At 42.4% G+C, this 15,163-nt stretch overlaps 1 protein-coding gene across 7 annotated transcripts in view; it reads right to left on the reverse strand.

Annotated features, from left to right (window-relative positions):
- PBX1 (PBX homeobox 1) overlaps positions 1-15,163 on the reverse strand; it is a 281,890-nt gene that overhangs the window by 26,669 nt on the left and 240,058 nt on the right. For 4 of the 7 annotated variants that reach the window (XM_048498530.1, XM_048498536.1, XM_048498534.1 and 1 more), the window contains exon 6: positions 11,405-11,564. In XM_048498530.1, coding sequence (XP_048354487.1) covers positions 11,405-11,564 — 160 coding nt within the window. The remainder of the gene's footprint in view (positions 1-11,404; positions 11,565-15,163) is intronic. The other 3 variants (XM_048498532.1, XM_048498537.1, XM_048498533.1) reach the window with 1 other exon arrangement.

The raw sequence follows: 15,163 nt of genomic DNA on the forward strand, positions 1-15,163 counted from the left end.
ATAATTAATCTTCAACATATACATTCAATTACAACTTCGAAATTAATAACCCTTATTATAATTTTTTTATATCATACAACATCCAAAACCCACATATTTTGTTATATTTCTCCTCTACATAAACGATCCCTTGTTTCCATTGGTCTCTAAAATTATCTTTATTTTCTAGCTCTTCATAATTTAATAATTTCGTGAGATTTGCTAATTCCATAACTTTTTGTTGCCAATCTATTTTTGAAGGTATAGTTGGTTTTTTCCAGCTCTTAGTCAATACTAGTCTGGCTGCTGTAGCTAAGAATTAAATTAAAAAAAAAACTTTTATCTACATTTATTTTGCAAAAACCTAAGAGATACATTATACTGGTTCTGGTGGGTTTTCCGGGCTGTGTGACTGTGGTCTGGTGTTTCTTGTTCCTAACGTTTCACCTGCATTTGTGGTTGGCATCTTCAGAGGTGTATCACAGAGGGAAGTCTGTTACACACTGTGTCTAGAGAGAAGGGAATGTTTGGGGTATATATTGTCCATGTCCCAGGGTATAACAGTGTGTAACAGACTTCCCTCTGTAACAAGACGCCAGCCACAGAAGCAGGCGAAACGTTAGGAACAAGATCCACCAGACCACAGCCACACAGCCTGGAAAACCCACCAGAACCAGTTGAGTCTGGCCATGAAAGCCTTCGACAATACATAGATACATTACAGTTCTATCAAACTCTACATTGTCTTCACTAGCTGGCAGCCCTCCAGAGATCTCAGATGGAAGTTGTCTCAATACATACTACCTCATCATTTTTTAAAAAAACTGGATTGGCTGGGGATTGAACCTGGACGATTGTGCATACAAAATAGGAGACCCACTGAGCCATCAGCTCCGCAGGTTCGAATCCTGGCCTCCTCTGACCTAATCAGACCCCACTGCCACAATACCACAGTGACTCCAAAAAGAGAGATCACCCACTTTACAGATGTTGCAGTGAAAGTTAACTAGCCAGACTCGTTTAGTTATTATACCAACTTCTGCACTGCACCAGATTTGTTAAAATCAGATCCAAATATACCAATTTATATTCTCTTTTCCAATCTGGGTTGCCAGATCTGATTAGGTTATCTTTATTGTTGAATAACTCTGACTCTGGTTTTTGTGAATAGGTTGCCAATTTTATTATGGAGATAGCTGAGAGTATCAAGTAGTATGTATCTGTTATGGTCCTTTTGGAGCTTTTTTTTGCTTTTATTACTGATGTATTCATTTTGCTTTCTGATTATGCCAATAAAGGCTAATGTATTTTTTTTTGTTAGTTATTATATACCATCATTCTTTATTACACCAGTGTCTTGGAAACTATTAAGGATGTGAGATATGCCACTTGTAAGACATACCTTGCAACTGAGATAACAGACATCGGAAGAGTTTCCTGTTAAGAACCAATGAACGGGAGATTTAACCGCTCCCGTTCATTTCTATAAGGCATGCAAAGGGAACTCCTCTGTGGATTATGCCCAGGGTTTTCTAAAAACGTACATATCAGAGTGGTAGCTCTGCTTTACTGCGATGGATGTAAAGATAAATATGCGCATACCAATGACATGCATGCTGTACAGATGCATTTTATGTCAAAGCAGTAATTACGGAGATGGCCTTTTGTATCATCTGTAGTGCCGCTTCAGCATTTTTGGCATCAGTGCGCACTCTTGGGGAAGGAGTGGAATACATATCTTGGTGAAGCAGCTCCACTGCACAGTATGGGAGAAGAGGGTGGGGGGGACACCCCAAATACAATGACACAAACCCCAGCACAGTCCAAAACATCTTTGTTGTGCACAATATTAACAATACTTCTGAGCGCTGGTGGTACCCTCTCCAGGGATTCACAGCTGAGTCATGGACCCTTGTCTATGACCCTTTCCACACAGGCAGAATAATGCACTTTCAATCCACTTTCAATGCACTTTGAAGCTGGATTTTACTGTGCGGACTAGCAAAATCCACTTGCAAACAATTGTGAAAGTGGATTGAAAGGGCAGTATTCTGCATGTGTGGAAGGGGCCTATGGTAAGTCATTTCCTTTGGAATACCCTATGGGCAATGGTGGGATTCAAATAATTTAACAACTGGTTCCAGTGGTGGGATTCAAATCGTTTAACAACTGGTTTTTTTACAAGCACCATTTTGACAACCGGTTCTGCCGAAGTAGTACGAACCTGCTGAATCCCACCACTGCCTATGGGTCTGGAGGGCACAGTCCACACTGCCTTAAGAAGGTAAGTAAGATGGTTCCATTGCAGAGAGCATTTGAAGAAGAAGAAGAAGAAGAAGAAGAAGAAGAAGAAGAAGAAGAAGAAGAAGAAGAAGAAGAAGAGGAGGAGGAGGAGGAGGAGGAGTAGTTTGGATTTATATCCCACCTTTCTCTCCTGTAAGAAGACTCAAGGTGGCTTACAAGCTCCTTTCCCTCCCTCTCCCCACAACAGACACCTTGTGAGGTAGGTGGGGCTGAGAGAGTTCCGAAGAACTGTGACTAGCCCAAGGTCACCCAGCAGGAATGTAGGAGTGTGGAAACACATTTGGTTCACCAGATAAGCCTCTGCCACTCAGGTGGAGGAGTAAGGAATCAAACCCGGTTCTCCAGATTAGAATCCACCTGCTCTTAACTGCTACACCATACTCTTGTAGACTGTAAAATGTTCTGGCAGATCTGGCTGCATATTTGAAACTGTGTTTATATTGTTTTTTAGTCTGCTCATACACACAATAGAGAACTGCAGCAATGAACAAACAATGAAGAGCTAGAACAATAAATAACTAAGGGGTTTTCTTTAAAACATTTATAAAGGTAATCTCACTTGCAGGCAATCCAACCAAAATCAAGTGGCCAGAACAGTAATTACACATAATGAGCTTATAATAGTTTCATAGCTAAAATTCATTTCTCAAAGCTCTTGAAACAACCTTATGTTTTCAAATGTAATCCTTTCAAGAACTCTGAAGAAAGAACTTTGGAGGATGATTTTAGAGGAAGTGTCCCACACAAAAAGAGCCAACACTGGATAGCTTGTTAAACATGCTCTAAATGGAGGAGAGGAAGAGTTTGGATTTATACCCCACCTTTCTCTCCTGTGAGGAGTCTCAAAGTGGCTTACAAAGTCCTTCGCTTCCTCTCCCCACAACAGAAACCTCGTGAGGTAGGTGAAGCTGAGAGGGTTCTGAGAGAACTGCGACTGGCTCAAGGTTACTCAACAGTTACTCAACAGCTCAGAGTTACTCAAAGGTTACTCAACAGTTACTCAAGGTTACTTCCTGTGGAGGAGTGGGGAATCAAAGTTCGTTCTCCAGAAGAAAGGCCACAGTGGTGGACTCTGGCCCCTTCCGCACGTGCAGAATAATGAACTTTCAATCCACTTTCACAATTATTTGCAAGTGGATTTTGCTATTCCACACAGTAAAATCCAGCTGTAAAATACATTGGAAGTGGATTGAAAATACATTATTCTGCATGTGCAGAAGGGGCCAGGGTCCACCACTCTTAACCACTACACCATGCTGGCTCTCACTGAGCTTTTGCTGATGAAACCTGCTGCTATAAAAATATACTGAATTTTTGCCGATGACGTTAAAACTGCTGTTGTTAAAAAAAACAACGCAAAGCTTTTCTTTGGCGGTGAAATTGTTATAAGCTCATTGTGCATAATTACAGTTTTTGCAACTCTATTCTGGTTGGATTGTCTGCAACCAAGGTTGCCTTTATAAATGTTTTAAAGAAACATTAAAAAAAACCTTAGCTGTTATTGTTACGGTTATGTACGTGTTTTTGGAGTACTGAACCCTCATTTTCTTCAGAACCCCTTCGGGATGGGGCGGTATATTAAGTTAAATAAATAATAATAATAAATAATATTTAATTGTGGTAACTTTTTTCTTGTCAAGTCACAGCTGATTTGTAATGACCTCGTAGAATGCTCAGGACAAGGGATGTTCAGAGGTGGCTTGCCGTTATCTGCCTGTACATACCCCTGGTATTCCTTGGAGGTTTCCCATTCAAATACTTGCCAGGGTCAAGGCTGAGAGCATGTTACTGGTCACGGTCATCCCACAAATTTCCATGGCAGAGCGGGGATTTGAACCTGACTTCCTCAGATTCTAGTCCGACACCTTCACTACTATAGTATGCTGGATGCTCTTTGTTGATTTTGAGACCTTGCAGTGATGGCTGCTTTGTTAGCTACCTTGAGTTGGAAGAAGAAGAGTTTGGATTTATATCCCACCTTTCTCTACTGTAAGGAGACTCAAGGTGGCCTACAAGCTCCTTTCCCTTCCTCTCCCCACAACAGACACCTTGTGAGGTGGGTGGGGCTGAGAGAGTTCCAATAAACTGCGACTAGCGCAAGGTCACCCAGCAGGAATGTAGGAGTGCGGAAACATATCTGGTTCACCAGATAAGCCTCTGCCACTCAGGTGGGGAATCAAACCTGGCTCTCCAGATTAGAACCCACCTGTTCTTAACCACTACATCATGCTGTATTTATAATAGAGTATATAAATATTTTTTAAGACAAATAAGAAGGCAAAGGACTCTATCTAGAGATTTTGTCTTCTGTGCTTAAGAGACACGGATGGTATCTAGCTTTCATGTAATACCCCATGATATAAAACTACAAAACACAATTAATTCCCCACCACCACCACCACCACTGCATTTCTTTCTTGTTAGCACCAACCTTTACTCTGTAAGCCATATGGGTTCTACTGGAGAAGTAAACAAGATAATAAGGGGATTATTTTTAGAGATGTATGCATCACCTCCCGCACCTGAGAAATGCTCACATTGAAAACTGTTTTGCTTCCTTCAATATCCCCAGAGCAAGGATCTCCCGAGTTCTCTTGGAATGTGGACTTTAAAATTCATTGGCATACTCTAATCCAGGATCTTAGCACCACCTTTGCTGTCAGACTTTTTCCACTAATTTTGGATTACAAATATGCTTCTGGGGCTGATGAGAGGTAGAAGACCCCCTAAAACCACAACCAGAGATTGACCAAGACAGAAAATCCATCTATTCCCTTACTACCAGATGTCTTTTTAAAAAAAAAAAACCCAGAACAAAAGTCCCTTGATGATCTGATTACTTGGAACAAAATTTTCTATTGGTCCCAGATACCCCTATGCATAAATGTATGGAGAAATATTACCGTTCTTGTTGAACCTTATTTTCCTTCCTTTGAAGTTTCTCAGGCGTTTTACATAGGAACCTTACAAATATTTCTTTCACCATCTGGTGAAAGTATTGTATTCCCTTAGCGGGCTCTGTATTTCCTGAATCACCCAAAACCCCTAAAAAAACCTTATATATTTTTTTTGGAAAAAAAACCCAGGCTATTCGGCAGATGCAAGTCAGCCTGGTGCCAAAAAACACAAACATGTTGCCGGTTTTGCGATTGGGGAGGGAGCCAGGTTGCTTGTAGAGGGCGGAGTTTTTCCGCTGTTTGCAAGAAATCCCCCACCCCAGAACCAGTTGCTGGCTGACTGGTGAGGGAGCTGTCTACAAGAAACCCCTCCCTCAGTAAATTCTGAGTTCGGTTTTTAAAACCTGAAAAAAATCAGTGAAAAGCTCAACCAAAATTTCCGGGTTTTAAAAACCCGAATTTTACCGAGCACAATTGTTTGCTCAGTCCTAATTCCAACATCTGCCATGATTCCTGCCAGCTATTCTGTTGCTACATTATTCCCACACAAAGAGTTGGCTCAAAAGAAGTTGGTGGTGTGGGTATGTGTGTGCAAAGTACCATCAAGTCAGTTGACCTAAAGCATAGGTGTCAAACCCGCGGCCCTCCAGATGTTATGGACTACAGTTCCCATCATGCTGGCAGGGGATGAAGGGAACTGTAGTCTATAACATCTGGAGGGCCACGAGTTTGACACCTGTGAAGGTGACTCCATAGGCCGGGTTTTCAAGGCAAGCAACTAACAGAGGTGGTTTGCCATTGGCTCCCTCTGGCAACCCTACACTTCCTTCATGGTCTTCCATCTAAATACCAACAAGAGCCAACCCTACTTAGCTTCTGAGATTTGATGAAATTGGCCTAGCTTGGGTCAAGGTGAAGGAAATGGTATTTGACCACATTTCAGCCTCTTGTGCTTACCATAACCACTTAGACATGTGAGTAAATAACATTCTGATGTCCTAACAGAAACAATACTTAAAACTCCAGACAAGTGAGGCTCTCTACTCCCCCAGACCTGCTCCCTCAATCAATGTACAATTTGAATGTGTGAGGTCACAAAATGAGAGGTGGGCGGGTTGAGAAAACAGAGATCCACAACGTTGGGAATATTAAGTAGAAAAAGGGTCTATATATCTGGAAACAGGTCCACATTTGATTTAAAACAGCAGAAACAGGTGAACACTTTGAATATGAACTTTTTGTTCTCTGACCTTTTTCATTGCCTTGTGGGCCCCAGGCCTGTGGAAACTTCTGGAATTTTGAGTAAGGGTAGTGGGCACAACTAGAAAATGGCTACCATAGAAGGTGGGGCCAATCACAACGTGTTTGGCAAGACAGTAGAAAGGGGAAGTCCAGCAGAAAACGAACCCAATTTTGAACCCAACATGCAAATGAGAAAAGAAGTCTGGAGAAAGTACTGACCCCAATTTCTTTAAATTTCTTTTAGATGGAATCATATTAACTGTAGGATTGTCACATCAAGATCGTTACTGAATTTTTCCCTGGCTTTTGAGTGTAGATCAAATAGAAAGGAATTTTTTACATGTTTATTTTAAAATCAGCACCATCACCCTGTATACAATAAAAGGGAACATTTTTTTAAAAAAGAAATCTTGTGCGGGGGGGAGGGATTCTCATTTAATGACATTAATATCCATCCGGTTTAGTATGCAGCAAGTTAAAGAAAGAGACTTAATTCATTCTAACCCTCGCTTAAATTGCCAAGAAATTAACAATTTAGCTGTTTCCAGGCCTGTGAGGAAGATGCTGCCTTAAGTGCACCTGGATTAAGAAGAAGCGGCAGTTTGCCAAGGATGATTGATTTACACTGCAGGGGAGAAGGGGAAGATCCGAAAAGATACACAGCAGCAGGAAGAGAGAGAGTCTGAGATGCTGTCAGAGCTACAGAGACAAGGAGGAGGCTTTTGGAAGTAGGGAAGGAGAACCAGAAATGTGCAGTCAGAAGAGGAGGGAAGGAAATAAGGGAGGAAAAGACGGTGGACCGATGAAGAGGATTTCACTTCCATGAATCCCACCTGGCAGGAAGCAGAGATGGGCACAGAAAGGACAGTCAGCTAAAGGCCTAACGGGGTTTATGTCATGCTATTAACTGCTATGACTCACAACAAGATTGGGGTGTCACACAATACCCATGACAATTAGCGGCAGCTTCCATCAGGAACTAAGAACTAAGGCTCCCACCGTGTATCCTGAGAGCCGAGTTCAGCGTTTCCCAACATTCTCCGACCTGAGAGTTAAGGAGGCATCAACGCAAGGTAAGGCTGATGATATGAAGTTAGACCCACGGACAGAATGTCATGAATTTCATTAACATCTAGCCCGAAAAAGAGTCCTTTCGGACCTGGAAGCTTGCACAATGTCACATGTCAATTTATTTGGTCTTAATAAAAGGTATTACGTGGGTTTTGTGCCACAGATAAAATGGCTATTCTCACTGGATTTGAGAAGAGAAAACAAACCTCATCAACTACACTTCTTAGAGTCTAGTGCAGTGGTGGCGAACCTTTGGCACTCCAGATGTTATGGACTACAATTCCCATCAGCCCCTGCCAGCATGGCCAATTGGCAGTGGCTGATGGGAATTGTAGTCCACAACATCTGGAGTGCCAAAGGTTCGCCACAATAGGTCTAGTGCATGACTGTCCTCCCTTAAATGCCCACCGCTTTCCTTTTATAAATAACAGGGTGGTTTCACACAGCACTCACAGCAAATCCCCCCTGCATTTGTCTTTGAGGGTATGCATCTGCAAGGAACTGTAGCCAGTTTTCCTAAATGTGTCGAATTCTTATCCTATCCAGACCGATCCCATTACTTTAACCTCTGTGCCAAAACTGGCTCTGAAATCAGAGGCGTAGCTCCAAGGGGACCGGGGGGTGCGCGACGCACCAGGTGCGCACCCCGTCGGGGTGTGGCAAGGGCGTTCCGGGGGCGGAGGATGCACAGTGCACCGGATGCTTTCCACCCTTGCTATGCCTCTGTCTGTAATATCCATTATATATGTGATGGCAAGCATGTATTTGTCACATTCAAATGTTAAAACTTCAGATGTTCTCGGGAAAAAAATCCACAGATGTACAGCTAAGGAAGGGACACTTTGACTCTTTGCAGTTGAGAAAAAGTGAAGTCCAACTCAGCTTTTTTTAAAATTATGAAGCCGTAAAACGAAAAGCCAATCTGGGCTAGCAAGCAAGGGGTGCTTGAGGTGCTTGGACATGGTTTGCCATTCCCTGCCGCTGCGTCAGGATCCTGGTGTTCCTTGGAGGCCTCCCATTCAAATACTCACCAGGGTCCCCTGCTTAGCTTCTGAGATCTGATGACTTAAGGTGAGCCTAGCCCAGTGGTGGCGAACCTTTGGCACTCCAGATGTTATGGACTACATTTCCCATCAGCCCCTGCCAGCATGGCCAATTGATCTGGAGTGCCAAAGGTTCGCCACCATGGGCCTAGCCTATTCAGGTCAGGGAAGAAGAAGAAGAGTCTGGATGGATATCCCCCCTTTCTCTCCTGTAGGAGACTCAAAGGGGCTTACAATCTCCTTTCCCTTCTCCCCCCACTCACAACAAACACCCTGTGAGGTGGGTGGAGGTGAGAGAGCTCCAAAAAGCTTTGACTAGAATGCACCTGCTCTTAACCACTATGCCACTGCTGCTCCTTACAAGCTTCTTTCCCTTCCCCCACCCCTCCAACAAACACCCTGTGAGGTAGATGGGGCTGAGAGAGCTCCGAAAAGCTTTGACTAGCCAAAGGTCACCCAGCTGGCGTGTGTGGGAGTGCACAGGCTAATCTGAATTCCCCAGATAAGCCTCCGTAGCTCAAGTGGCAGAGCGGGGAATCAAACCCGGTTCCTCCAGATTAGAATGCACCTTGGAAGCAGGCAAACCAAAATTATTTATATTATCCAGCAAACCAACACTCTAAAGCAGAGGTGTCAAACTCTGGTGCTTCAGGTGTTCATGGACTACAATTCCCATCAGCCCCTGCTGGCATCTGAAGCACCAGAGTTGGACACCCCTGCTCTAAAGGACCCAATTACTCTTACTAAATGGAGACTGTTGAGAACATGAGGAAATCTACATGAAATGTGGTCTTGTGAAAGTTTAGGAAAGCTCTAGGTCCTGTGAAAGTGTGACTCCTTGCCATTACTGAAGGGCAAACCCAGGTTTTTTTTTTTCAGTTTGCTGTTCACAGGCCAGAAAGCAGAGGTAATAAAAAGGGGTCAGTTCCGTGTATCATAATCTACACACCTGAGGTGTGACTTCTCACATCTGCCTCAACATGTCATGCTGGGAGCAAGTGCCAACAATGGTGCAGATCTATTCAACTTAGCCTGCAAACCCCATAAGCTCCAGCTGCCTTGGCAACTCACTGATTCCTTCTCTTGTGGATGTCAGGAGGACTCACTTATGGAATATTCCCTTAGCCTGTGGTAACTGTGCTACCAAACAGGCATCAGACAGAGATGATGGGGGTAGGAAGAACTGACTGTCTCACCAAAGGAAGAGTGATGTTGCTAGGAATTCACAGTTTTGTCCCCTCAGCAGAGGACAGAAGGTAATTCCTAATGGAGTGGAGATTCTTCTGGTTAAGAATTCCATTGAGGGGGGCTCCCCTCTGTCTAAATATGCTAGCTATTTGGAGGATTCACCTTGTGGTGACAAGGAAAGCATCCTGCTTAACTGTGAATTTATGGGAGAGCTCCCCTTCCCACCATCACCATGACAACTTGAGGAGAAGGCTCACTGGACCATTTTCAGTTATGTGGGCCTCATGATCAAGCTGCCATTAATTGCGGGCTAGGATAACTGCCAGTGTTTCAGAACAGAGTGCCAGAGTGTTTCAGAACAAGGACCTGCCGTGATCAACTTTCCAAGAAGAAGAACTTGGAACTTCAATGCTTTATTAAGAGTGGATGTATTTTCAAGTAGGATACGTTTTCCAATAATACACAGGTGAAATTATGTCAGTTTTGAACATTCCCGGAAAGGAATTGCTGGCAATTTTAAAGTAATGCCATATATTCAACTCAACCCCATATGATTTGCCACCTGGAAGTAAAATAGCAAATCATAAAACCGGCACATTTGGCATTTCTCCCATCTTAAACCAAAGTATCTCTCTTTCACACACACACACACACACACACACACACACACACACACACACACACACACACACACACACACACACACACACGTGTATGTGTGTATATATGTGTGTGTGCACATATGTGTTTGTATATCTCACACACACACACACACACACACACACAACACCACCACACTCCAGTTATCAATTCCTTTCCCAAAATAATGTATGAAGATCTCTGAAGCCCAGAAAGTCATAGTCCACCTTACTGTGCACAATTAGACATAAACACAATATATTGTATTGTATGCAACAAACGTGAAACCAATTTGCACCTCGCCAGGCGAACACCATGAAACCACACAGAGATAACAAACCACATTGGGATCTCTGTGGCCCTCTGACATCAAATAAAAAAAGAGATTAGACACAGTAGATCCTACTTGCAGGGGAAACAATGATCATGGAGAAAGCAAGGAATAATCCAGGAATACAATCCACATAAACAGACCCAAAAACAGCATTGGGGGATGGGAGGTGAGGAAGGATCTTGGGAATAATCTATTGGGAAGTTCTGCTGTAAAAGAATGTGCTTGTATGCAGTCCACCGAAGAGAATATGCACACATATTTCTCCCATTAATTCAACATCACATGAAGAAAGCTCTGTGGTCAATTGTGCTCCATCCTATATGCTGGATTCTACGGATCTTGGTGACCCAAAATCTAAAAAAAGAAACCCTCTGTCCTGGTGAGACGCATGGACAACCTTTCTCCAGACAGAATTAAGAACCTGGGTAAAACGTTCTCCATGCTAAAAAACTAAAAACAAACGAACAAAAACCCCAACACATTTAATTACACACAAGACCACATTGCCTTTAGAAACAGAAAAACAAACGGACGGAAACAAAATGTCCTAAATGAAGACATTTCCCCCCAAAGTGAACGGAGGGGGAACGATTTTTTTTAAAAAAACAAAAACAAACGAACACATTAATACGAAATGAAAATAAAACCCAAAGGGGGAAAAAAAAAAGAGAACAGTAACAACCCAAAAGAAAAAAAACAAAACTAACCAGCTGAATTGGGAGTTGAGGGTGAGTTAGCTTGACTTCCATGAGCTGACACATTTGTAGCAGTGACAGCTGTTTTGGCAGCATAAATATTGGCTTCCTCTTGAAATTTACCTATGTTCTTCTTGTACCGGATTCGCTTATTTCCAAACCAGTTTGATACCTAGAGCAAGTCGATGAGAAGAGATAAAAAAAGAGTTGTTAATAAGTCACCGAAAAAAACCCAAGGATAGAAAATGACGGGGGCGGGGATACAAGTGAAGCATTTATGCTTTTATCCTGTTTCCTCTATGTTCCCTTGCCTTTTTGTGTTCCCAATTCCCTATTACTGGTACATTTTGCTTTTAGAGATATATACCGTATATACTCGTGTATAAGTCGACCCGCATATAAGTCAAGGCACCTGTTTTACCACAAAAAACTGGGAAAACTTATTGACTTGTGTATAAACAGAGTCGAGGTGCAAGGAAATGCACTGCAGTTACTGAAGTAGAATTCCAAAATAAAATAAATACCACCAATAATGCAAGAGGAATATCCATTAGGTTAAATGTTTTTGAATATTTATTTCAAAGAAAAACAGTAAACTTGCTCTGTAAGTGGAAAAGAGGGTCAACAAGAACAATATGGTATCAACAATAACTTTAAAAGTACAAAACCTTAAGCTCAATGGCCAGCAACCAAGCTAAAACACAAGAGTTAAAATCCTTCAAAGAGCTAGATTCACTCCTCCTCATCCTGTATCTCCAAATGTAATCCAACTTGGTTTTTTTTAAGAGGGATCAATGTTATCCCAAGGAAATGGAAAATCTACTATTAGCTTCCATTTGTGTAAACAATGGGGGGGATGGGGGCACACCCCTTTGAGAGAGTCCAATAACTTTGAATCCCCTGACCCAAAACTTCACACTGGAAACCTGGCTGAGAGTATCATAAAAGAGACTCTCAGGGATGAAATTACCAGTCAGGTTTTTGAATTCAGAAAGGAATCCAAAGTTATAGGACCCTCAAAAGGGAACCAACCCCATCTACCTAATAGATCCCATTAAGAAAACAATAATGTGGGGACTAGGGGCACCCTCCTTTGGGGGGGGTCCATAACTTTGAGACCCCCCCTGAACCAAACTTTTACCAAACTTGGCACTGGGTATCATCCCAGGGGATGTAAGTCTGGAGGGTACCCTGAGGGAATTTTAGTGGCCAGCTAGCATAAAAACTGTGCCCCCTGCTGGCCAGCAAAGTAAAAACACACAAAAAGTTTTAATTACCCGCATGTAAGTCGAGGGGAGCTTTTTCAGCATTAAAAATGTGCTGAAAAATTCGACTTATACATGAGCATATACGGTATTTAATGTTTTAACATATCTTATCTTTTTAGTTCTATTTCATTTACTGGATGCTAGTCTGTGACAGTAATAAAGACTGACTGACACTTTGAAATAAAGCCTCTTTTTTTTCTTTACAAACCCACGTGCATTTTTTGTTAGTGGACCAAAATTTTAGGATCACGATAGAGGTTGCAAAATTTCTGGCAGAGGTTTTCAGAATTAAAAACCAGAGATCTCAAGTGGCTGTTCCCCTGTTGTAATATTTTGCTCCTAAAGCCTACGTAAGCTTCTTCTTTTATTCTTTTAATCTATGCATCTGTTTGCTATTGTACTGGACACTCTTCTCCGCAGTACGTATGTTTCATGGGTCAATTGACCACAACAGTAAATCTCATCTATTCTTTTTTTTGTTTTGGAAATCACAACTGAATCCCAGCAAGAGAATTGTTTACATTTGGGTTTGTTTGGTTTAATCAGGTTTATATATACGGTTTATATATATGAGTTGAATAACAGGATAATTTGTGCATATTGTGCATCTTAACACAGTTAAGAGCTTGGTGCCATGTATAAAGTAATATAAGACTTTAGAATATATTACAGCATTGAATTCTTTCAGCTTAGAAGGGCATTGTGTGGTTGGTACTTGAGCTAATACTGTGTTGACATGTTTTATTGGATCACAGAATCCTAGGGCTGGAAGGGACAAGAGAAATATCTACCCCCAAGGCCCCAATTCTCCCATTAAGTGTTCCCCTGCCCCAAACCTCAAACCTGCTGTGCCACAATCAAAGGGGAAACAAACAAACAAACAAACAAACAAACAAACAAACAAACATGCTATGAAAGGCAAAGGGGATAGATCGGGGTCTGCAACCTGTGGCTCTCCAGATGTTCATGGACTACAAATCCCATCAGCACCTGCCAGCATGGCCAATCCCTGCCAGCATGGGCAATGAACATCTGGAGATCTGCAGGTTGCAGACCCCTGGGATAGATGAAGCCAGGTGGGGCCGGCTGGAGAAGCCTGTGCTTTGCTCCGCTGTGAGGGGAGTGGGAGAGACCTGGGGTCAGAACCCACCACTCCAGATGTTATGGACTACAATTCCCATCGTCCCCTGCCACCATGGCCAATTGGCCATGTTGGAAGGGGCTGATGGGAATTTTAGTCCATAACATCTGGAGTGCCAAAGGTTCGCCACCACGGACCTACACTGCTTTCTCCTGATTTGGAGAGATCCTGGCTCCTTGCTGCGCCCAACAGTTTTCTAGAGCCTGTTGTATTGTTTTGCACAACAGGCTTCATTGCTAATAATTAATTACAAGAAGCAGAGAGTCCTTCCAATGAGATGGTGAAAGTTGAAATGCATAGTCCTTTTTGGCGGGAACATCTGCTAACTCATGTAACTGGAAAAGGCCCCTGTCATTTATATTGTCTACTAATGCATTCTCTCCCTCCCAGTAATTCTGAATCAGAAAAATAGACATTTCCCAAAATTTCCGGGAATTACCAGTTGTTTTTTTTCATTTCACAAGTAGTATTATTATTGGTATGATAGTAATGATTCCCCATATTTCATTAATGTTCAAAATAAATACAAATACAATGTATTGAAGTGTATAAAATTATGCATGGGGTAGAAAATGTTGACAGAGAGAAATTTTTCTCTCTTTCTCACAATACTAGAGCCAGGGGGCATCCATTGAAAATGCTGGGAGGAAGAATTAGGACTAATAAAAGGAAACACTTCTTCAGGCAACGTGTGATTGGTGTTTGGAATATGCTGCCACAGGAGGTGGTGATGGCCACTCACCTGGATAGCGTTAAAAGGGGCTTGGACAGATTTATGGAGGAGAAGTCAATCTGTGGCTACCAATCTTGATCCTCCTTGATCTGAGATTGCAAAGGCCTTAGCAGACCAGGTGCTCGGGAGCAGCAGCAGGATCAGCAGGCCATTGCTTTCACATCCTGCAGGTGAGCTCCCAAAGGCACCTGGTGGGCCACTGCGAGTAGCAGAGTGCTGAACTCTGGTCTGATCCAGCAGGCTCTTTCTTAAGTTCTTAATGTTTAAAATAAGATGGTAAAATATCTTGTTACAGTGGGGAAAGATTCTGTATCAGTATCCACTGTCTGTTGCATGCAATTGTTTTTATGAGGTCTGCACATATGCATTTCAAAGCTGAGAGGAAACGACTGAGATAAAATCTCCCAAGCATTATGTACTCGAGTGGCTTCTTTAACCATGTTTCCAAAATCTACAGTGCGGTGTAAAAAGAGAATTAAACATGGGAATGAGAAAGTATGGGATGAAGATTACTTAAGTGGACTGCAATGACAAAACTAGACGATGCACTCTAGGGCATAGGTGTCAAACTCGCGGTCCTCCAGATGTTATGGACTACAGTTCCCATCATCCCCTGCCACATGATGCTG

This window comes from Sphaerodactylus townsendi, linkage group LG05, assembly GCF_021028975.2.
Source record: "Sphaerodactylus townsendi isolate TG3544 linkage group LG05, MPM_Stown_v2.3, whole genome shotgun sequence".
NCBI lineage: Eukaryota > Metazoa > Chordata > Lepidosauria > Squamata > Sphaerodactylidae > Sphaerodactylus > Sphaerodactylus townsendi.